The sequence below is a fragment of the Marmota flaviventris genome, chromosome 2 (genome assembly GCF_047511675.1).
Source record: "Marmota flaviventris isolate mMarFla1 chromosome 2, mMarFla1.hap1, whole genome shotgun sequence".
NCBI lineage: Eukaryota > Metazoa > Chordata > Mammalia > Rodentia > Sciuridae > Marmota > Marmota flaviventris.
The window spans coordinates 101,467,392-101,491,061 of NC_092499.1; the positions used below are offsets into that span (position 1 = coordinate 101,467,392).

Here is a 23,670-nt window from a genome sequence, read left to right on the forward strand (position 1 = left end):
GAATATAGTTTGAATACAAGACAATGAAGCATCCTCTGTTGTATGAGAAAACCTCATCTTAGTTGCTGAATCTTGAGGCATCTGTTCTTGTGTTTTTGAGGAAATAATCAGAATTTAAGGATTTTATTGATAAATGTATACTTTCTCTCTTATATTTTGAAATATGGCATTAGAACTATGAATTTTATCTCTATGAAAAGTTAACAGGAAAACAATATAAGTTAATGGAAGGCGATACATTTTCTGAGTCCCTGAACAGGGAATATATCCTCACATTATGGGTAAATTTACTACTGATCCACTTTATAGCAACTTAATAACATCGCTTTACTTGCTTAGTTTCAGAAAGCCTAACTAAACAACATCTCTGTGGGTGCTGGTTGGATGAATAGAGTCCATTAGCTCCCTCTCAGATTCACAAAGCTCATTTCCCTGGGGCCTATGTCTCAAAAAGTACATGAACTATGACTTCTGTACAACAGGCATATGAAATGTCACTCTTGACAAGCTGTCATCTTCAGTCATTATATAGGCAGTTAATGTAAACGCTGAAGGGAACAGTTTCCACACTTCAGTGCTGAAAGTCTTGTTAGGCACTCTGGAAGTGAAAGCGTGGAATATTTGCCTTTAAGTGAAGGAAAACGGCTTGGCCATGTGAGAAATATCAAATGATGGCAGTTCAATTTTAATTAAAGAAAGAGATGATAGAAAGCTCAGTCATTTTTTTCAAGGAAAGAAAAAGCTCTTGTATCTTGTGCCAGATGTGGGCCAGCATTATCTCCATGAATGCTAAAGCCTCGCTCTGTTCTTTGCAGTTGAGGCTTAGATTCCTGTCCAGGGAGTGCTGACATGGAAACCAGCAGTAATGATGCCCAGTGTAAATATTATGTCTTGCTTATAAATATTGTTATTGGTCCTAATTCTATCTTTCTTCCTGAGCACAGTCTTTGGCTTGAGATTCATGTTGGTCGAGTTCTACCATTTATTAGCAATGAGGCCTCAGGCAAGTTATGGAAATTTTCTTAGTTTTGATTTGCTCTATCTTTACTAACAATTCAGTTTTTAAAATCTATGCACATGAGTTAAATGAGCTTATGGTTTGCTGTATCTTTGAACAACTTTGACATCAATATTAAACTAGTTTTGCAAAATAAGCTAGGGAGCTTCCCTTTTTTGAGATTCACTGGGATGGTTTTCATAAATAAATTGCTGTACCTTGAAGGGCTGGCACAACTTGCTTCTGAAACCATCTGGACTTGATGCTTATTTGATGCTTAATTTGAGGGTGGTTATTTGACTACTGAATCAACTTATTTAATATAGTGATTATAACCATGTTTTTTAAACATTTGTTCTTGAATTAGTGAATTAATTTTGATCATTTATATTTGTCCCAGAAAGCCATCATTTTTTCCTTGTGTGTGTACGTGTTTGTGTACATGTGGTGTGCGTGTGCATGTGTGTGTGTGTGTGTGTGTGTGTGTGTGTGTGTGTTGCTGGGAATTGAATCCATCCCTCATGCATGCTAGGAAGCACTTTACTACTTACCTATATTCCCATGTCCCTTTTTCTGAACTTTCAAATTTAGTACCACCAAATTGACCTTATCATTGCAATTTCTAAAATTCTTGTGCCATTTTAATTCTAGTTTTATTTATTTGCATTTTCTTTCTTTTTCTGCAAAATCAGTGCTACAAGAAACTTTTCTTGTATTTACTTTGTTGACTTCAGATTGTTTCTCCATTTTTTGTCACATGTATTTCTCTTTTGTCTATTTAGATTCACTCTTTACTCTCCTGTGTTTATCCTAAATTTTCTAACTTATAGAGTTGGATATATAAATTTGTATTTTAATTGTTCTCATGAAGTATATACAAAGAATATTTACAACATAAATGAAAAGGATAAATAATAGAAATGATACTCAATGTATCCATTGTGGACACATGATAACTACATAGTAAAAATGTTACTTTTATGATTAACTGTTTTTCACTGTACAATTTCCCAACTCCATAACTGACTATACTACTTATGCTATTAAGATGGCTAAAATTTCCCCTGGTGGAGGAATTCACATAATTTTTGGTTTCTTATATTTAACAAATGAATTATCTCATACCAGCTCCATCATTTATACATAAATTTTCATTAGATGTCTGAATTGAAGGAAAAAGTGACATTTATAGTACATGAAAAATCTATAATAGTCTGCTTTCAGATCATGTACCATGTCGTAACAGATGGAATAAACTGTTGTGCTGTCTTTGAATCGATGAGTTAGCCACTTTATCATGTTTCTGCCCTCTTTGTTTGGACTCACCCCATTAGGAAAATGATAATTAGCCTCTATTATGAAACAATACAAGTAAAATCAAATTACTTACACTCTTTCATGAATAGGCATATAACTTTCAGTTTTGGTTTGTACTTTCTGCTGTTAGAAAAATGTACCTGAATAACTTTAGCTTTTAAAGTTGGTCTTACATAATGATTATTATGAAGACTAAATCAACACTGAAATTATATCTGTTTTTATACTCAGGAACTTTTCTATATTTTTGTCTTCATGTTAAAACAAATTTCAAAGGTCACATTGTACCTAATGTTTGCTCTGCAAATCTCTCTAATGCTTTTGTTCAGAAATAGTAAAATGTATACCTAGAGAACAGTGAATATATTTCTTTCCTAAAATTATGCATCATGAATATGGAAAATGCTTCAAAACCAGAATCACATATTTTGTTTAAACTATCTAAATGTAATTGTCTAGGGTATGGGAGGTAGTTGGTTTACATAGTCTCATGAGGGGAACACACAGGATGTGAGGAGAAATAGACCTTCATTGGAATGATCACTGGTTAACAAGGTAGGAGAAAAAGAATGGGTATGGCAAATGGAAGCAGACAAACTTTGATGCCAATATAATTATTAGCATTATTATTAATATAGCATTAGAATTTCGATGTTCTAAAAACACTACTCATTGCTTTTGGCCGAAAGCCTGACTGCTTTAATTTTCAGACTCACTTTAGTTTCCTCAGACAGTTGTGAATAGAAAAGTCAGTTTATTTCCTTCCAGGGTCCTAATTGTTCAAAAAGTTATATACCAGTGAAAGTCAACTTAAATTCATTTCTTGGAACAATAATTAAAAAAAATATTTTCCTGGGATATGAGCATCCTCCCCTTTGTACTCTATAGTTTACCCTTGCCTATAAAAGCTTGTCAGAAAAATCAAACATCCCTCACTCTCATCTCAACAGTTTAAAGTAGTGTCGACATATACTAAAACTTTTTATTTGTTGAAATCATCCAAGCAATGTAAAATTAATATTGCTCTTGATTTTCCTAATTGCAAAAGTTTTTATGTCCTGTTTATTCCTAGAAGAAATACTGAAAGGATATTCATCAAACCCTACTTAACTTTGAAACATTAAATCATATAAATTTTATATTCACTTTTTATTTTAGTATACTTCTATTTGATAATTTATTTTTTCAGCAAACATGTGTTTTATTGTAATCAGAAAATACATATCTTTTAGAAAATAGTTTATTATAAAAGATTTAGAAAGTTTAAAAACACATAAATTAGATAGGCAGCAAGTCACTCATGTTGCCAAATCCTTTAGTCTTTGAGTTCTAATCACAGTTATTAGGGCTCTGGTTATTCTTCTGACAGCCGCTTATACATACAGTTATCCTGTAGTGTCTGTGGGGCATTGAATTGGTTTTGAAACTTCCTTATGCCAAAATCCTAAGATGCTCAAATCCCTTATATAACATGGCATGGTACAGGCATAGAATCTACATATACCCTCCCATACAATTTAAGTCATCTCTAGATTACTTACAATAGCTAGAACAATATTAAGTACTGCATAAAAAGTTCTTATACAGGTTCAGTAAGAGAATTATGACCAAAAAAATGTACATGATCAGTACAGATGCAGTATTTTTCCAGATACTTTTACTCTGTGGCTGGTTGAATCTGTCATTGCAGAGCCCTGCACTATGGAAGGTTGTCTGTCTCTTCCAGTTGTGCATCAAGGTCCAAGACCTGCTCTGGATAACACCCCAATCCAGTTCTTTCCCTTTCCCAAGTACTCTATTATCTGTAGCAAATTACCTATTTGCCAACTATAACTTCTACATTAAAAGAAAAAACTGTATCCAGTTTTTACTGATGAGCAGCAGACTTCCATTTGCCATGATCCCTTGCTTCTTTCTGCTAGGCTTTTATTCAGTATTACTTGATCTTTTTTCCATATTCTATGAAATTCCAACATTCTCTATCTTTCTTATAATCTTGTTTGAATTTGATCTGATTTTGCTGCTGAGAAAGTACCTCTTTTCCATGAGATGCAGTATTCTGAGATATCAGAATCCTATTATATCAAGTAGCTTTTTAAATACTGTTTTTATAAATTAAATGAAAATACATCTTATATGCTTTACTCAGTTATAAAACCGATGATCTTTCTATCTTATAATCATTTTCCCTTCCCCTTTGCTGAAATAGAGATTTCATATGCCATTTAGCTTAGAGTAATTTTCAGCTTTGATAAACACAGCCCCGTATCCCAAAAGTCCAGAATGAAAAAAATATTATCATTTATCTGGGACTCAAATGAGTTATCTGATGTTTTTCTTTAGCATCTATAACTGTTAAGTGTTGGAATATTTTTTCATGCCTCATTCAATTGGTTTTTAATATGCTATTAAATTTTTTATATTTTTTAGTTTTTTGAAACTAGCTTCATTCTCCCTTTTCATGAAATGAATCATGGCTCTTTAAAAAAACCAAAGCAAACAAAACATGTCAGTGAACTTTCTCAAATATGTATTCGGAGCTTTTATTTTTTTCTTCTTACATGTTTAATTTTTCTACAAGAATTAATACTTATTGTTTCTACTGTAAAATAAGATTTATGGGAGTGACATTACTTGAATTCAGAAAAAGAAAATAGATATAGAGTATTAGATAAAATAGATTAGTCATTTATTTAAATTTGAAATGTATGTGCATAATCTCATATTCAAAAACAATCCATTGACCAGCTCCACTTTTAAAATTCATATTTCTTGTTTTTCTTGAGCTCAGTAGCAAACTAGTCTATCCCCACCTAGCATTACACCAAATTAGAATAATTGTTCTTCTTCTCCAATTAAAACAAATGACAAAATGCTTGATGCACTTATTTTAGGATTACTGAATTTTCTTCTTAGTTTTTAAGCTAAACCTGGAATTCTATATTAATCTCTCTCTCTCTCTCTCTCTCTCTCACACACACACACACACACACACACACACACACACACACATCCTGGTCCCTCAAACCACTAGAACAGGAGACTGAATCTCTGAGAGAAAATTTGTTATGCCAAAGATACTTCAATTCACTTTAATAATATTGCAGATACTCTCCTGGGCAGTAAAGGGGAGGCAAAGATGAATAATACATACTCCTAATTCTCAAAGGATTCTCAATAGTTTTCTGTAAAACATCTTCATTCTGACATGAAGCTAAAAGATTTACTTGGCTCAGGTTATCATCATTGAAAAGGGATGGATACAGTTCTAGTTGTATAAATCCTGACACTGGGGCCTCCCACTTAATTAATTCCCATATTAATATTCCATGCTGCTGTTCTGTAGATTCATTTGAAACACAAAGAGCTTTGGACTGACCAGACCCTCATGTAATAGTAAGAATGGACCTAGTCATTCAAGGAAAAATTTGAAGCAAAGCTTAATTCCCTGGTAGAAGACCTCCCGATACCATTATCAAACATATTCTGGGAAAACACAGTGAGGAGAATGGACTTATAAAGGGAAATAATGCTGTTACCATACTTTGAAATTGAAAAATAATGCACAGTTGGTCATTTTAACACAGTAGAAAATATTCTGAAATGAGACTTAAGGGTGATTAATGCAAAAATATAAGTGCTTCCTTATCTGTTAGGCTCCTCTGGGATTATGTAAATAGGCATTCATTTGGCAACAGAGAATTATGGGAAATTATCAATAAATATAATCATGAAGAATACTGGTGTGCCTCTCAGGAAGTCACTCACATAATGAGCTGTGAGAAGAGTATAGTAGGACTTGTCCAATCACTTCTCTTTTATGACCTATGTTTATTTGTTTTTGAAAATCTCCCATCAATACTAATACTTAGTATTTTTATTTAATGTTTTGAAATCTGGAAAATACTTTTGTTATCAGTATATAATTTGATCTTCAAAATAATACCATGTGAAAGGCAGGGTGCATAAGAAAAGTGAGTCTTAACGACTTTATTTCTCACTCTAGATTAAAAGTCTAGACTGTAAATGGCAGGACATTTATTCATTTTATGAAACAAAACAAAAAACATACATCCCTTCTATATCCCAGGAACAATGGTAGGTACTGTGTAGGCACTAAGCAAAGAAAGATGAAAGACAGTGTTAGTTCTTGCCAAAAATAGCCCATTTTAAAGATCATAGATTAGACTCATACAAAGGAACTCTAGTCCCCTGAGTATCATTTAGTGTTTTTTCCAACTAACAATGACTTGTAATTAGAAAATCCTTCCATGTACTATTAAAAATTATCTCCTTAAAAATATATCAGCATGAGAGAATGCCACAGTTAACTTTTTTACAAGTGCTTTCTTCTTAATTAGTTGATGAGAAACTTTCTAAATGATAGGTGTTGAAAAGAATTCCCTGCAGAATGAATTACAAAAGAAGCATGTTTGGGGCTAAAGAGAGGTAAAGTGTCATGGAGAGCAACAGTCAGAGAGGCCTGGATAGGATACAAAAGAGGTGTGGGGATGTGTCTAAAGGTTTGGAGTCAGCATTAAGAATGCTTGTGGGTAGGTAGCGTGGGAGGAATTCATTGCTCGGCAGACAACTTTAGATAGGGCAAAGGAGGGGGAGGGAAAGGAGGGGACATGGGGGTGAGAAAGATGGTGAAATGAAATGGACATCATTACCCTAAGTACATGTATGAAAACACGAATGGTGTGACTCTACTTTGTGTTCAACCAGAGACATAAAAAATTATGCTCTATTTGTGTAATATGAATTGAATTGTTTTTCTGCTGTCATATATAACTAATTAGAATAAATAAAATATTTTTTAAAAATAAGAATGCTTTCCTTAAACCTCACAATTTTACTAAAAGTCTACTAAGATTAAGAATAGTAATATAAATTGATGTTTTTTAAAATTAATATTTCCTAAATACCTGTATTTAGTCAGACGCTAGGTTAGGCTCTAAGGGTTGGTGTAGTAACCAGTAAGATGTTCACCCTTCCCCTTGAGGAGTTTGCAGTGTAGCAGGGAAAGGGGCTTTATCAAGTAACTCAGACTGCTGGCTGGCATGAAAGAAGGTGTGTGACAGCAGAGCCCAATCCAATTTGGAAGGTAAGGGAGTTCTTTGTGTACAAATAACTGAATAGGGCTCTAGAGTACTGAGAGAAGAATATGTGGGCTCTCTCAAGATAGCATTTTCAAGGACAAATGATAAAATGGTTTGTTTTGTATTGAAATTCTTCTCCAAATCTACTGATGTGGTTTGCATGGTTCACTTTTCTCATCCTCACAGAAAATGCATGTCTTCAAGAAGACCTTGCAGGCTCTGATCTACCCCATGTCTTCCACCACCCCACACAACTTCGAGGTCTGGACTGCTACAACACCCACCTACTGCTATGAGTGTGAAGGGCTCCTGTGGGGCATTGCTCGGCAGGGCATGAAGTGCCTGGAGTGTGGAGTGAAGTGCCATGAAAAGTGTCAAGACCTCCTGAACGCCGACTGCTTGCAGAGTGAGTAGTTGATTAGGCTAAAAAAAATGGTATGCCTCCTCTCTCTGCCTTATGCCATGCATGTTCCAGTGGGATTTCCTCAGCTCTTGTTTTCAGCATGTCCTAGCTGCCTTCTTCCTACCAGTTACACAAAAGATACCATTTTGCTCATCAGGTTGTATCATTGATAATGCATTTCTCCTGTGTCAGACTCATCAAGAGGGAGTACCTAGAGGGAAAGTGCCCTCTCATCAAGAATAAAACCTTCATAGCGACTGACCTATTTTCTTACTCATATCTCGTAATAGCCCAATGCAGTAAGTAGGAATACATAATGCTCTAACTAGAGCCAAGCACACCCCTGCAATGACAGCAACTGAAATTCTTCCTTAGCCCCTTTGATGCCAGCCTGACAGGAGCATCCTTCTACAGGCCCTGCCCTGGCCTTGGAATTTGGGGTCTTGGTTTTGAATGTTGAAGAAAAATGTAATTTAACAAAAATGTCACTCTGGTGAATGTTTTTAAGTTCTCAGGCCTCTATTTTCCTCTACTGAGTAAAAATAAATAATAAAATTTATGTCAGAATCATTAGGAAGGCTAAATGAAACACTCTTTGCTTAGAGTCTGGCATATAGTAGATGCTCTAATATTAATGGCCTCTCCATTCTTTCTCACTTCTGCATAGATACATCCCACTGTGTTTTTTTTATTACAATTTGTCTTAAATTTTATATTTCCAAAAAATCCTTTGTCTGACTTTAGATTCACAAATGCCAAAACATTATACTCTAAAATATGTATAATTGAATTTTCACTACTTATCTTCTAAGTGTTCCTAAAAAGCCATTGCCAGAGAAATCTATTCAAGCATGGATATTCACTTGCAAATAATGTGTTTTTTCTGTATCTGAATATTGTCTCCTCTTTTTGTTGCTGATATGAATGCTGACAATATAAGGTACATGGATTGCCAGAAACTGAGTAGGGTAGAAGAAAATGTCACAATAAACATGGTCAGAAATGCTGCCACAGCTGGCTTGTTGAAGGCACAGTCACAATCTCAAGCTTTCTTTGATGATTAGCAAACTTCCAACACAATCACATCATTAAACTACGTTAAAGGTAATAAATGCTTTTAAAAAAAGTTAAAGTAAAAGAGGTGGTATCCCTTCTTTAAAAAACCTTTTAAAGTTTATTTAGGAATGATTGCTTAAAAATATAAGGATTGACAATATTACTTATCAAACTTAATTACAAAATCCAATTAAAATTTAATCCATGTGTTTAAAAAGTGAATTGTAAACAGGTATGTTAAAAAATGAGCATATTAGGCAGTGACATTTGAGAAGGCAGACAAAGAAAATATTGTAATCTAAAAACAAATGGCTTACATTCCTTAAAGAAAAAAATGATGTAGATTTTAGCTAAGAAATGAAATCATTCCTCTTTTCAGCTTTCTAAAAGGAGCGATGCAACCCATCCATTAAATTTTAGAAATATTTTTATAATCTAGTTCCATTTTTAAATAGCAGTTATTATTTGACAGTCAATTATATTATCCAACTTTTTCATTGAGCTTATTCAATAAAATGCACATGGATATTGGAATAATCAAAAATAGTTCAGAACAATGAGGGTGGATATGTAGGCATTTTCTTTAATTATCCTGCCTTATTTTTTAAGTGAAAGCAACACTCTCACATTAATGTGAAAGGAGTTCTGCAAATATATGTACTTAACATCACAACTTTTCACAAGAACTTTCAATAAAATTTGAAATTCTCCCTATAGAACCAGTGACCTTTCCTTAAGAAGTTTCTCTTCATTGATCTAAGCAAGAAATTTGAAATAGTGACATGGTGTGTGACATGTGTCTATGCAGACCAACAGTAAAGAAGAGGAAAGAATAAAAAAAGAGAAATCAGAGTGGAAGGTATACAAATGAAGCCACCAGTAAATTTAATAAGAATTTATATTATTGTCTTTTTATTTTTTATTATTTCTTTTTAATTATATGTAATATTAGAATTCATTTTGACATAATTATAAACACATGGAATATAATTTGTTCTAATTCAGTGCCTAGTACATCCCTTTTCCCTCCCCTCTTGCCTCTCTTGCTTCCCTTCCCTCTACTCTATTGATCTTTCTGGTATTTATTTATAGTTTTTCTTCTTAATTAATATCTTGTGGAGATACATGATGGTGAGACTCACTGTGGTATATTCATATATGTACATAGGAAAGTTATGTCAGATTCATTCCACTCTTTCCCTATCCTATTCCTCCTCCCTTTCCCTTCATTCCCTTTTATCTACTCCATTGTCCTTTCTTCTGTTTTCTAACCCCTCCTAGTTTGGATTAGCTTCAGTATATTAGAGAAAACATTCAACCTCTGACTTTTTGGCACTGGTTCATTTCACATAGCATGATAGTATTCAGTTTTATCCATTTACCATCAATGCTATAATATCATTCTTCTTTATGGCTGAGTAATACTTCATTGTGTATATACACCACATTTCTTTATACACCTATTGAAGGGCACCTTTTTTGAACAGGTGTATGCAGCTTAACACCTCACTAGAACATTTTAATTCATAAATTAAAATCTGAACCAAAGTTGGCTTCCTTATGTCTTCTATTCAATAAGCCATATCTTACCTCTGGATAAAATAGTTAATCAATTGGCTTCCCCATTGTATATAACAATCTTTCAAGTACTTGAAAATAAAGATCTATTCTTTGGAACCCTCATTATTCTAGTAATCCTTTTCTGAAATCATTGCAGTCTATCAACACACATACACTAAAACAGAATAAAAGAAGATATAAGGGGACATTCAAAAGAGAGATTCTTATGGTTACTTCAAATTGACTTTGAGTTTGGCATTTCATGTTCCTGGAGTCTTTCGTTTGTGACTTACATACTTTCCATCAAGTGTAATTAGACCAGATGGTGGTGCTCACTAGTTCAGTGCCTCCTCACAGGTTCAGAGATACATGGAAAGGTCCAGTACTCTCAGTTTCTGTCTAGCTGGTTGTGCTTCTTGGTGGTTCCTACACTTTGCTCTCTTCTTCACTCCAGGCTGACAGACATGAGGTGGTGGGTAGAACAGAGGAGGTCAAAAGGAAACAGAGAAAAGAGAATTGATTTGTTCTTCTCCTTCAATTCCCAAGTCAGTGGCCAGTCAGAATCCACCTACTTTTCCTTTAAAAATATATTCTATTCTTTTCTGGGGGAAAAAAGTATTTAGTGTTGGAAGAACTGAATTATAGAAAATGGAGGAACAGGTTGTGACCCTGAATGAGGTTAATGTGGGATGGGGATTGTGTGCAGAGTGAGGCATACATAAAAGAGAGATTAGATGTAAAATATTTCCCTTGATTATCTTTTCAATATAGAAAAGAGACAACCATAGAAACTTAGAAAATATGTAAATATTAGTGGCACCTAACTCAGCTGGGCTATACTTCCTTACATATGTCCAAGAAAGAATCCCAGAGTCCCATAGAATAAGCGTTTTGCCTAATTTTTATTCCTACCTAAAAAGTTCAAGTAACTGCATAAGGCCAGAGAGTTCTTGTTCCTGGAGCACAGCAAAGCAATATCTTGTGTGTCTTTCCCACTGGTATTATATCAAGTTTATGTGTCCTAGTACAAGCTATTGCAAATTCATAACATTAATAAAATCTGGCTAGAGTACTCTTATTTGCAAATTGAGTATTTATTCCTTTTTCTTGTCCTATTAACATATCTTGCAATCATGATGTTTTAAAGCAGTTAAATATTTGTATATATCAAACACCTACTGTGGCTGGGAGCTTTATTCTAGGCCTTTAGAACTAGGAAGAAAGTATGCAATTTTTTTTTCTAAAATCTAACTGATGAATAGATATGAACACCTATCTTGAAAACCATAGATATTCTTTCAAAAAGAATATACAAAATGTGTTCATGTAATGAGCTCAGCAAGCTTCTACATAGGGTTCTGTTTAGGAATTGCTACAGGGTGGAGACCAGATTATTTTCCCAGAAGTTAGCACACATTGACGCACTAGAGCTGCTTAAAATGTGGGTATACAATGAATGAAGGCATATGATTAAAAGGAATCTTGAAGATCATCTGTCTATATGAACATCTCCTATTAGGGAGCTTCAGATTAGTGCATTGGAAAACCCAGTGGACTGATTTTATTGAGTTCAGAAGATCTAGTATCTTGTAAAGAAGAATCAAATAAATAGTATTGTCAGGATCAGAGCCCAGATCTCTGAACTCCTAGCCTGGTGTTCTTTCCTAATTTACAAATAAATAAGTTAGATTGGTCCTAACACAAAATGAAATTGTTTAGTTTTCTTTTCAATGCTTTCACACTTTCTCATTTGTTCCCTGTTTAGACATTCTGTCCCCAGATTTGACTTTGCAGAGATCCCCATCATGACTTCTCAGGACCTGCCATCCATAGCCACCCCCAACATACCCCACTCCACCAACCTGTCTTGGTGTGAGCATTGACTTTTTGACAGTACTGAGAGTAATAAACTGATACATAAATGTGTATAAAATGGAACTAGTTTTTTCAAAACAATAATCAGTTCTGTAACCCAAAGGAATAGACTAATAATGGAGCATTTTCAGGTGTTAAAGCCAGTCACTGAAAGAGGGACCAGGAAAAAGAGTATGGCTTTACATAATGCCCTGGAGGTATTCTGTACACACATGCAGTGTTTATAAATGTACACATATTCACAGTCTTGAGCTATTTTTTAAAAGTCTAACTTTTCTGTGTTTATCAGACTTTTTAAAGAAAACTTTGCTGACATCATTTGCCTCATCTATGAAGAGAGTTAATTATACTTGTTTATGTCCTCCAGCTGAAGGCCACCAGGAACAGACCTGCAGTTTTACAAGTTCTCTTTATTACTTATTACTGTGAGGTGAACTGGAGGGTATCTCAGCAAGATAGTATGAGAAAGCAAAGTTCACTCTGATAGGATGCCCTCTGGAAGTAAGGACAATTCTATGACTGCACATCTTCAAAACTCAGGGTACAATGGACACCATTTTAGTTCCAGCTACTTGGGAGGATGAGGCAAGAGGATCACTTGAGTCCAGGAGTTCAGGGCCAGCCTGAGCAATATAGCAAGACACTGTCTTTTAAACAAAAGAAAACAATAATAACAAAACTTATCTAGAAAGAAAGCAGGCTATAGAGAAGATTTAGTGTACTTGTTGAAGAAACAATGGCCACTGTTCTTATGGAGGGAATGTTTGGTATTTGCTGGTTTGCAATGCAATTTTGTTTTTATGTATATATAAAAAAAATGAAGTGACCTGCCTGTATTATTTCAGCATTGTCAGAGTGACCTGACTGAGGTTGGTGTTCTGTGTGGTGGTTTATGTCCCACAGGAGGACAACATGGTCTTGGTCCAAGTGCCAGACCAACTTCCAATAGTAGTGTGAAATAGTTATGTCAGCTATGCTGCCAGATGCTGCTTTAAAAAAAACATAATGAGAAAGAAATCTTGTGTTTAAATTTTGTGTGTGTTATTTTCTTTTGTTTATTTTTTAATAAGTGAAGTAATCTATGTAGCAATATGTGATAAGAACATAATTATATTTCCTCCTACCATCTCTTCCTTGCTTTCTTGTTTTCCTTGCTTAGTAAAGGTACTTCAAAAATTAAGCACATACTTTTATTATCAATTTGTTCCCTCAATCCTTTATGACTGAGAAATCTGTAGGATATAATGATGAGATACAATATCTTTAACATACAATTATGAGAGTGCATTTCAGTTTTTATATTTTAAAAATATACACATGTTCACAAACTCATTCTAAAAGTTTACATTTACCCCTAATGGTCTGATTGAAGACCGAGGGGATGGTATAGGCAGAGGGGCAGGAACGATGTTGGTGGTGGTGGTGGCAGGCTCACTCACAGTGAAGTCACTTCAGAGAAGATGGTGGTTTGTTGGAGGGGGCACCCTGCCCACACTCCCCCACTGTAATCATGAGCCACCTACAGAAGTGGAAGATGATGCTACCTTAGATCTGTGCTCTTCCAGTTACCCTCCTGCTAAATGTCAGTCCTTTATTGTTTGCAAGAAATGTAGAGTGTGTGGCTTTGATTGTATGAGAAAAAGGAGGCGGTTGACTTGAAGCCTGGGGGAGTTGCAGGTTCCTTGAAAAGATTGAAGGCATGTTAAAAGAGGAGGGTTGAGGTTATCTTGGATATAAAGCCACTAATGGAAAAGGGTACAAAATGCCAACTCTATGCCCTCCTACATGATTGTATGGGAAAGAAAAGCAGGCACCCAAAGCAGGCCCACCTACATGATTTTAGTGAAAAAGAAAGGGAAAAGAACCCATTTCTATGCTTGAGACTCCTAGAGAGAAAAAGCAATATTCAAATGCCTCAGCATCAGACCCTCTGCCTGATTTCTATGGGTATTGCTCACCTGCCTTCTTTGATTTCATTAATCTCAAATGCAGATGAGTGTTGAAGGATATTTTTAAAAAGAAGAAGAAAGAAAAACTATTTTCAGTTTCTTTAAACTCTAATTTCTTTTGTCTTAAGCATTTCATTGACCTTCATCTGGCAAATAATTATAGAGCATTTAGCAAGTGATGCACTGGGCATACTAAGGTCCTTGGGAGTCTCAAGGAGTTGTTCCACAGTGATTATAAAGTTCAACATTTTAAAATTACTAATTAAGGAGAAATTCTTTAATGAATGCTTCTGTCTTCACTTTTTAACCTTCTGAAATCATTACACTTGATTATTATCATTATACCCAGATGAACTATGTCATTCCATCTACACACAATGCTATTATTAAGGGAGACATTACTGTTGTTTATTTTTGTTTTTCAGATGAGGCTTAGAGAGATGAGAGCTAGCCCAAGTCCAACTGGCTAGTATCTTACTCCATCTAGAATGTTGTAACAAGTTACCATAATCTGGGCAAATGAACAACAAAAATTTATGTCTCAGTTCTGAAGGTGGGACACACAGATTAGAGTCTCAGCATAGTAGATTCTGTAGAGTACACACTACTGGCTTCTTGCTAATCTCACATGGTAGAAGGGGAGAAGAGCTCTCTTGGGCAAATTTTATTAGGGCACTACTACTATTCTTGAGGATTCTGCTGTCATGTCATTCCTACATTCTAAAGGTTTCACCTCCTAATACTGTCACCTTGGAGATAGGTTTTCATATATGAATTTTAGGAATCACAAAGATTCAAATCATATCAATAAGTGATAGATAAATTTACACTCAAGGTTGTCTCCTCCTATACCAAAGCATCATTAACTACTATGCACTTTTGCCTTATTTAAAAATTATATTCTTTATGTGTTTCTTCAATTTATATTTGCTTCATGCTGACTATGAAATCCATGTAATATGTAGGTCAACCAAATTCTGGTTTCTAATGACAGGCACACTGCATTTGTTCTCTCAGAACTCCAAGAGTCAAATATATTTTCTATCTTCATGAGATGTATTCCACAGCTTAATTATACATTTAAATTGATGTATCCTTGTTTCTTCCAGAATTGTGGCCTTAGGGTCAAAGTTTGCAATGAGTATAGAACAAGTTAAGCTAAACACAGAGACAAATTAAACACTCAGTTATGTTAATCATTTTATCTTATATTCCCCAAGAAATAATTTGATTTCTATATATATTGATTGTATGCTGTTATCAAAATAGGTTATGGGATCCTTGGGATCCACATTTAATAAAGGTTTACCTTGTAGTCTAGCTTGAGAGAAGTTCATGCATATCATTGGTGATTATTAAATACACAAGAATTTTGTGAGACAATTGCTTAAAATCAGTAACTTTGGAGTATTTACATCATAGAAATCTCCTAGTGCTACAAATTGTCAGGGTTTTGAATTTTTTTCCATCTTCTTTTCTTATCTGTAGCATAGAGAAAATGTGACCATTGAATTTATAAGGCCTCTGCTTTTTGCTAAGGAGAAGATATAATCCTATGCTGAGAAGGAGGGTAATATGGCTGAGATAGATGAATTGAACAGAATAGAAGTGTTTTGGAACAGCTAATGAGAAAAATCAGAAGAAAAAAGAGTGGGAACAAAGGAGAATATTGAAATTGTTACATATGTATAGATAGTTTTTTGGAAAAAAACACTAAAACCATAAATGGTCATGGAAAGATGGTAAAATTATGAATTTCATGTGAAATTTGGATGTTATGACTTATACACAATAAAAATGAAGAAAATGGTAGGTCTGATTACTTGATTATTCCATTAAATTTTATAGAAGGGAACTGATTTGCCCTTCCTGTAATAAGTTTTCTTCTCTTTAAGGCTGAATTATCTTGCAGTTTTATTGTTCATGATTATATTATTTGATCTGTCAGTTAAGTGCTTTTAAAAGTAACAATGATACAGTTCATTTAGGTAATGTGTTATACTTTACAAAGTGCTTGCACTGTACATTATCTCTTTTTATCTCATTTCTTGTTGTTCTCCAATTGGCATATTAGACCATCTAGCATATATTTTGAAGGAAGATTTATATAAATGCAAACTTAAAGTTATCTTACATTGCTTTGAAATAAAATGAATAGGCCTGAAGGAAAACAGTAAATCCAGAGGACTGAAAACTCATGAAAAATTGCAATTACTTAAGAAATAGTTTAATTAGAAAAATTATATGTGTTAATGTGGGTTTAATAAATAATGGAAAGTACTTGTAAATTAGTGACAAAAATTAAGAATTTGTGTCTGTATCTCTGAGCTAAACAATTCTAATTCAAATCATTTTATTTTCTTCAGAATAAAAATGTAAAATAAATATTTTTTGAAGCGCCAAATATCTTCTCTAGCAATGACAGACAAAGGCTTAAACGTAAATCCTTGTCAATCTGCTCTCCCTAAATTGGCAATTTCAGCTCATGGATCTTTCTGTTGTCTGTGCTTACTGGAATACATGCTCTGCTGCAACATCCAGAGAAAAGGTGAAAGATTCCAAACTTAATTGTTAAGATTTCCTAAATGATTTTTTCTTAAATATTTTTTTACTTGTGGAGGGACCTTCATTTTATTTATTTATAAGTGGTGCTGAGAATCGAACCCAGTACCTCACATATGTGAGGCAAGCACTCCACCACTGAGCTACAACCCCAGCCCCCTAATTAATTTTAAATGATTCAAGAGGCAGTCATTAAGGTTAGAAATTTGATTCATTTGGATAAAAAAAAATCTTGATAGTTGAACTTTGAATTTGGTAGTTATTGCTTGTATCAGTATCTATTGTGGGGGTAGCTGGGTACTTCCTGAATTTAGAGAAATAATCCAAAGTATATTTAATTCTGTAGGAATGTAGCACTCTTTCCTAGAGCCATTTGGGTTCTAGTAACCACAATAATACTATTATAACTATTTAAAAATTTGGGGGAAAGTCAACAATTTTATGATATTTCTAACCATTTTAATATCTTTAGCATATCTGTCAAACCCAAACTTTTGGGGCATTTAAAATCCTGGAGTTAATATCTTCTAGACACAAGTTGCCATTTATATATAATGAATATTCCAATACTGCAAGCAAAATGTGCCCATTGAGTAGCTGCAATTATTTAGTTCAGCTTAAGCAAATTTTTAAAGAATTATGAATGATGTAGTTAAACCGTACAAACATGCATACTTACTGAAGCATATATAATTTACAAATCTGTAGCTGTAGTGCATCTTTTTAACAGATGAGTAAGACATTGCCTTACATAGAATTCATTCCTTTTTTATTTCTTTCATTTAAATGTGGTTTAGATCTTTCAAGTTAAAAAATAATAAAAACAAGTCATCTGCTCTTTCTACCATTGGAATAATCTTTCTTCTCTTTTACCTTCTGCTATCCACAATAATATGACCATATTATTTCACTTCAGGAAATAAATGTTATATTTTCAAATAAGTGAATATTTTCACTAAATTAGAGCTGTTAAATTGTATACGAGTTTATCAAGATGAAAATTAATATTGGATCTTCCCTTCTGTATTAGTTTTTAAATTTTTATATTTCAATTGATCACAGAATTAGGCTCAAATATTCTTAAGGAAGATATCTTCTGTGGTAGGAATTATGCAAATAAATTATTCCACATAATATTCAGATATTTTCTAAGATAGATGCCTATTTCATAAATATAGTATGTTAGAAAAAAATATAGTATAAGCTAAGCAACAACACTATTTGCACAAGTCTTTGGATTCTTTTCACTATATCTAAGTTGCTTCTTTTCCAAAAATGTTAGGTTTTAGCAGTGGAAGTTCCTGCAAATGCTGGTACATGAGCTTTTGTTTTCTTACTTCAAACACACACAGAAGTTATGAGAATCAGAATTGTGCTTCACTATTCACTTGTATAATATTGTGTAGCCGAGGACATCACACACAGAGGTGAGAAAGCTGGCTGGCTGATAGGTAGAGAAGGTTAGGAAAGACCCAGAAATAAAATTTTGGAAAAGCTTCACTGTCAGAAAAATTTGTTTTGCAAATAAATACCCAGAAAGTTGAGAACAATCACAAAAAACAATGTCCTAGAAATCAAGAAAGGTTTTGAGTAGAAGGTAAAAAGTCAGCATGTTTAAAACTGTGGATTTGTAAAAGAGAGTTCAGGTCTGTGGTCTGTCAGGCACTACATGGGTCATTGAGCCCACTTGTTTCCATATATTTTTTGAACAGGAGCAACGGTGCTTTCATTTTAAGTGAAATATTACCTTCTTTCAATGTATAACATGCAGAAGAGAAAATTTTAAAATTAAAATTTTATGCTGTTTATTTGGGGGAAGTCTTATCCAAAAAAAAAAAAAAAATAGATAGTTGGATGAATGTAAGTTTTCAAACTGTCAATTTATGAGCAATATTTACCATTTATATTTGATCTATTTCTCAATTTTGTTTTGAATACTCATCAAGTAAATACATGTTATATAACATGTTTGTGAGAACTCTATTATTTTTTGAATTTTAGTTTTTGGAAATTCAGACCAAATATTTGTATATCCCCTAATTTATTCCAATATTACTTATGAAAAAATAAACAGGAATCACAGAGGCCCATTTATCAGTGAAGTTTAATTGTTATGTTTCTCAATATAGTGATTTATTCTTCTGATATTTTCTTTAAAATAGTGCCCCCCGCCCAGTCCTCAGAATGAAAGCATTCACTCATTCCTATATTTCTTCTTCATTCTCTCCCTCATTTGAACCATCAAAAAGTAACTCCTGAGCATTCACACCACCCTTGATGTCTCTACTATAGGAGCAGCAGAAAAGAGTTCTAAGCATGGCGCCGAAGACAAGACGCAGACCATTATTACAGCCATGAAGGAAAGAATGAAGATCAGGGAGAAAAACAGGCCAGAGGTATTTGAAGTAATTCAGGAAATGTTTCAGATTTCTAAAGAAGATTTTGTGCAGTACACAAAGGCCGCCAAGCAGAGTGTATTGGATGGAACATCTAAGTGGTCAGCAAAAATAACCATTACAGGTAAAAATATGTCTTCCTCAAAAGTTTTATTCTATGTTGAGATTTCTTTGTGTCTCAGAAATCACCACTAAAAATAATTATAGGTAAAGTAAGTATATTTTTTTTCAATCTTGTCAATATTGACAATTCTAGCAGTGGGTGACTTTGTATTTCTAAAATATATACTAGATAATTGGAGTAACTTCAGTCTGTCTTCTTCTAATATATTAATCTATACCCTGAAAAATTACAAGAAATTAGCTTTGTTACTGCTTGCAACTAACAAATTACAAGTGTAATAACCTCTTTAGTGAGTTTTTTTTAATGAGAAATAATTTTAGTTACTACTCACACATCCATTTGATACTTGAGTAAAGGTTATTTGCATTTAGTGATTTCTAGTAATTAGAACATCTGAAGTTGCTTGTGATGTTAACAGCAAGTGCCTATATATGATGTTAACATTTTAAAAATTTCTTACTTGTATTTATAGGGTAAAATAAAAAATCCTTCTTTTACTGGATTGAGTTGATCATTACTGACAGAAAACTCATAAAAATTTGTAAATCAAAGGCCTTTGAGTCATACTATGTAACTTTTCACATATTATTGATGTATCATCATCTTTCTATATATTTATATAATAATGTACATATGAGTATAGAGTAAAAACACATATGCATCAGCAAGCAATTTTTGTAACAGCTATTATTATATTAATTATATGTAGCTATTATTCTTTAGAGGCAGAATCAAATATTGGTCAAAGGAAGATTTTTATTTTTTTTAATTTACGGGTAATGTATGTTATTAACAATGTACAATATGATATTTTTAAATATAAATATACATATATATGTACATACACACACATTATATATGTTGTGCACTAGTTAACTCTAGTTAGTTAAATGCATTACGTCACATTGTTATCATTGCTGTGGTGACAGCATATATATTCTCTTTACATGTTTTAAGAATATAGTGTATTGTCATTAACTAGAGTCACATTACTGTGTGTAGAGTCACCTTTTTGATATATTTCAATATACCTCTTGAAATGCATTCCTCCTATCTCACTATAAGTATGTATCCTGACAAATTTCCCATCTCATCTTCCCCAAGTCACCCAGGTTCTAGCAACCACTACACTTCTCTTCTTCTGTGAGACCAACTGTTTTAGATTTTACATATACATGATTTCATGTGATATTTGTCTTTTGGTGTCTGGATTATTTTCACCTAACAAATGTCCTCCAAATTTATCAATATTGTCACAAATGGCTGAAGTTTTATCTTTTCAAATTTCTATTTAAACTGAGCAAAAGACCTAAATTAATATTTCTCAAAAGAAAAATTACACTGACCAACAAGTATATAAAAAAATGCTCAGTATTACTAATTATCAGGAAAATGCAATTTGAAATCACAATGTGTTATAACCTCATAGATATTAGAATGGCTATTTGCCAAAAAGAGAAAGATAAGTATTGACAATAATATGAAGAAAAGGGAATATCTATATACTATTCGTAGAATATAAATTAACATAGCCACAATGAAAAACCATATGGAAATTCCAAAGAAAATAAATGAAATAGAGGTACAAATTATCCAACAGTCCCACTACTGGGTACATATCGCAAGGGAATTAAGTTCATATATCAAAGAGCCACCTACATCCCCATGTGTATTGTGGTACTAGTCACAATAGCTGAGATGTGGAATCAACCCAAGTGGCCATCAACAGGCCAATGAATAAAGAAAATGTGATCATATACATGTCAGAACAGTATTCAGTCATAGCAAATGTCACAGGAAAGATTTTAATGTTTAATATACTTATTCTTTATTAGTCCTATTGGTTGTGAGAATGAAAGCAATGGGATGTATCTGCAAACCTAGGGAACAAAATGATAGAAAATAATTTCCTTAACTTTGTTTTGAAAAACATCATTATATTAAAATGTTTATTTTGGTTTATTTCAGTGGTTTCTGCACAAGGCTTGCAGGCAAAAGACAAAACAGGGTCCAGTGACCCATATGTTACAGTTCAAGTTGGAAAAAACAAAAGAAGGACTAAAACCATTTTTGGAAACTTGAATCCAGTATGGGATGAGAAGTTTTATTTGTGAGTATATAAATGTAAAGCTTATACACATATTAAACTCTGAGAAAAATTTAAGACAAGCTAGAAAAGAATGTAAATAATTATATTTTAATAATCTCTTATGAGGAAATTACAAAAAGTAAAACTGATGTTATAAACCTACCTAATATTCTCAAAACCCTTACTATTTATTCTTTATTTTTAGAAATACAAGAATAAAAGGAATACTTCAGGCAAATGAAGAAACACAGTTAGGATGACTTTGTAGAGGGAAAGCACAAGATTCACAACATGACCTGGGAATGACCCAACTTAGCTAGAAATTTATAGGCTTCTTTTAGCAGTATTTTAACAGTGAAGATTTATGACCAGTGACAGTAAAAATGCTCTGGACATCACCTGGCTTGTCAGTTGGGACAGAACCATACCTACAGTAACCTGTACTGATGAAATGGCTGATGAGAACTTTTATGACCTCTTGTTTTCTATAAGCACATTTATTTTTAAACCTCTTATGTCTTGCATCTAAATAGCAAGATATAAATTTTTCTCTCAAGGGTTTCTTTCTTTTTATCACTATACTTTTGGGAGCTAAAAAACAAAAACAAACAAAACAAAAAACCAAAAATCTCCTAATTACCATTTAGTAGAAATAGGAAGCTCTAAGTGGATTTAAAGGCAGTTCTTTTCATTTTGTCCTCTCTTTACAAATGGTTTAAACAGGAATCTCATTAACATGCTAAGTAAACAAACCCAAAACACAGGCTTATTTGAGAATGTGGGCAAAGTGGGTAAGAAATGGAGTCTCTTGTGTATATGGACTGATGAAGGAAAGTGTTAAGAAATAGGTCGGGAAAATTAGTTGGGACCAGATAACAATAGAATGGGTTAAGGAATTTGGATAGTTTCTCCCTTTAGAGTGATGAAAGAGACTACTTTAATATTCCTTTGTTATTAAATACAAGACAGGAAATCAATTGGTACTTGTAAATTCAGATTCCTATAGGAGTCTAATAAATGAGTAAAGCAGGATAAGGGCAGAAAGGTGGAGGGATGGAAACCATGGCAAAACAGGGAACACAGCTCTGAGAAAAGATAGGGCTTGCGTTGCCATGTGATGATGCAGACACCATGCAGTGAAAAGTCCCAGATTCTTAGGAGAAGCTGGAAATTCAATAATTTAGAAATAGCTTATTGAGGTATAATTGACATAATGTAAATTCTACACATGAATATACAATTTGTTAAGTTTTGATGTATGTATAACTCATGATCATATCTTCACCACAGACAAGATTAATGAGCACTGGAAGTCTCCCCTTCTGACTTCCCTTGTGCCAAGGCAGTCATTGCTATGCTTTCTGATGCTGTAGAATACTTTTCCTTTTGCATTTTCTAACATTTTTATAAATGCAATCATAACATATGTGCTCTTTTGTGTGCTTCCATTCCCTTAGTGTAATTTCTTGGAAATCAGTTCAAGTTGTAGGGTATAGCAGTAGTTCATTCCTTTTCATGCTGTGTAGCATCCCAAGTGTGTATAGTTATACCACAAATGTGTGCAAGTTTCAGATCTAACACAACCTTCTAATACTGATAAGGCTAGTCTTTTGTGTGTGTGTGTGTGTGTGTGTGTGTTGCTGGGGATTGAACCCAGGGCCTTGTGCATGCAAGGAAAGCACTCTACCAACTGAGCTATATCCCCAGCCCTAAGGCTAGTCTTTTTCATATTAGCCTTTCTATTTGGTGTGCACTGTTATCATGTAAGGTTTGAATTTGCATTTCCCTAATAATTTTAAGCATCTTTTTTTCAGTGTGCTATGTATCCTCTTTGATTAAGTATCTGTTCTAGCATTTTGACTATTTTAAAATATTTTTATTTTATATTTGCATAAGTTGTAAGTTTACATTAGGCCTGTGAAACATTTTGAAATAATTTAAAATATAGTATAAGTTATAAGCTCATTTTATGCATATGAGCATACAATTATTTCTGTGTCATTGTTTTAAAAACTAAATTCCTTTCTTTGATAAATTGCTTTTGTATCCTTGATAAAATTTATTTCTCTGTATATGTATGGCTATATTTCTGGGTTCTTTATTTTATTCTATCAATCTATTTATCTGTATTCTAATACCTCATAGTATTGATTATCATATCCTTATGAGTCTTAAAATAAGGTGGTATTCATCTTCCAACTTCCTTCTTTTTTATCAAAATTATTTTCACTATTTTAGTA

The 23,670-nt window shown here is 33.4% G+C and overlaps 1 protein-coding gene across 2 annotated transcripts in view; it reads left to right on the forward strand.

Annotated features, from left to right (window-relative positions):
* Unc13c (unc-13 homolog C) overlaps window positions 1-23,670 on the forward strand; it is a 562,417-nt gene that overhangs the window by 181,938 nt on the left and 356,809 nt on the right. For both annotated transcript variants that reach the window (XM_027925904.2, XM_071607322.1), the window contains 3 exons: window positions 7,603-7,822; window positions 19,114-19,341; window positions 21,310-21,451. In XM_027925904.2, the coding sequence (XP_027781705.2) occupies window positions 7,603-7,822; window positions 19,114-19,341; window positions 21,310-21,451 (590 nt within the window). The remainder of the gene's footprint in view (window positions 1-7,602; window positions 7,823-19,113; window positions 19,342-21,309; window positions 21,452-23,670) is intronic.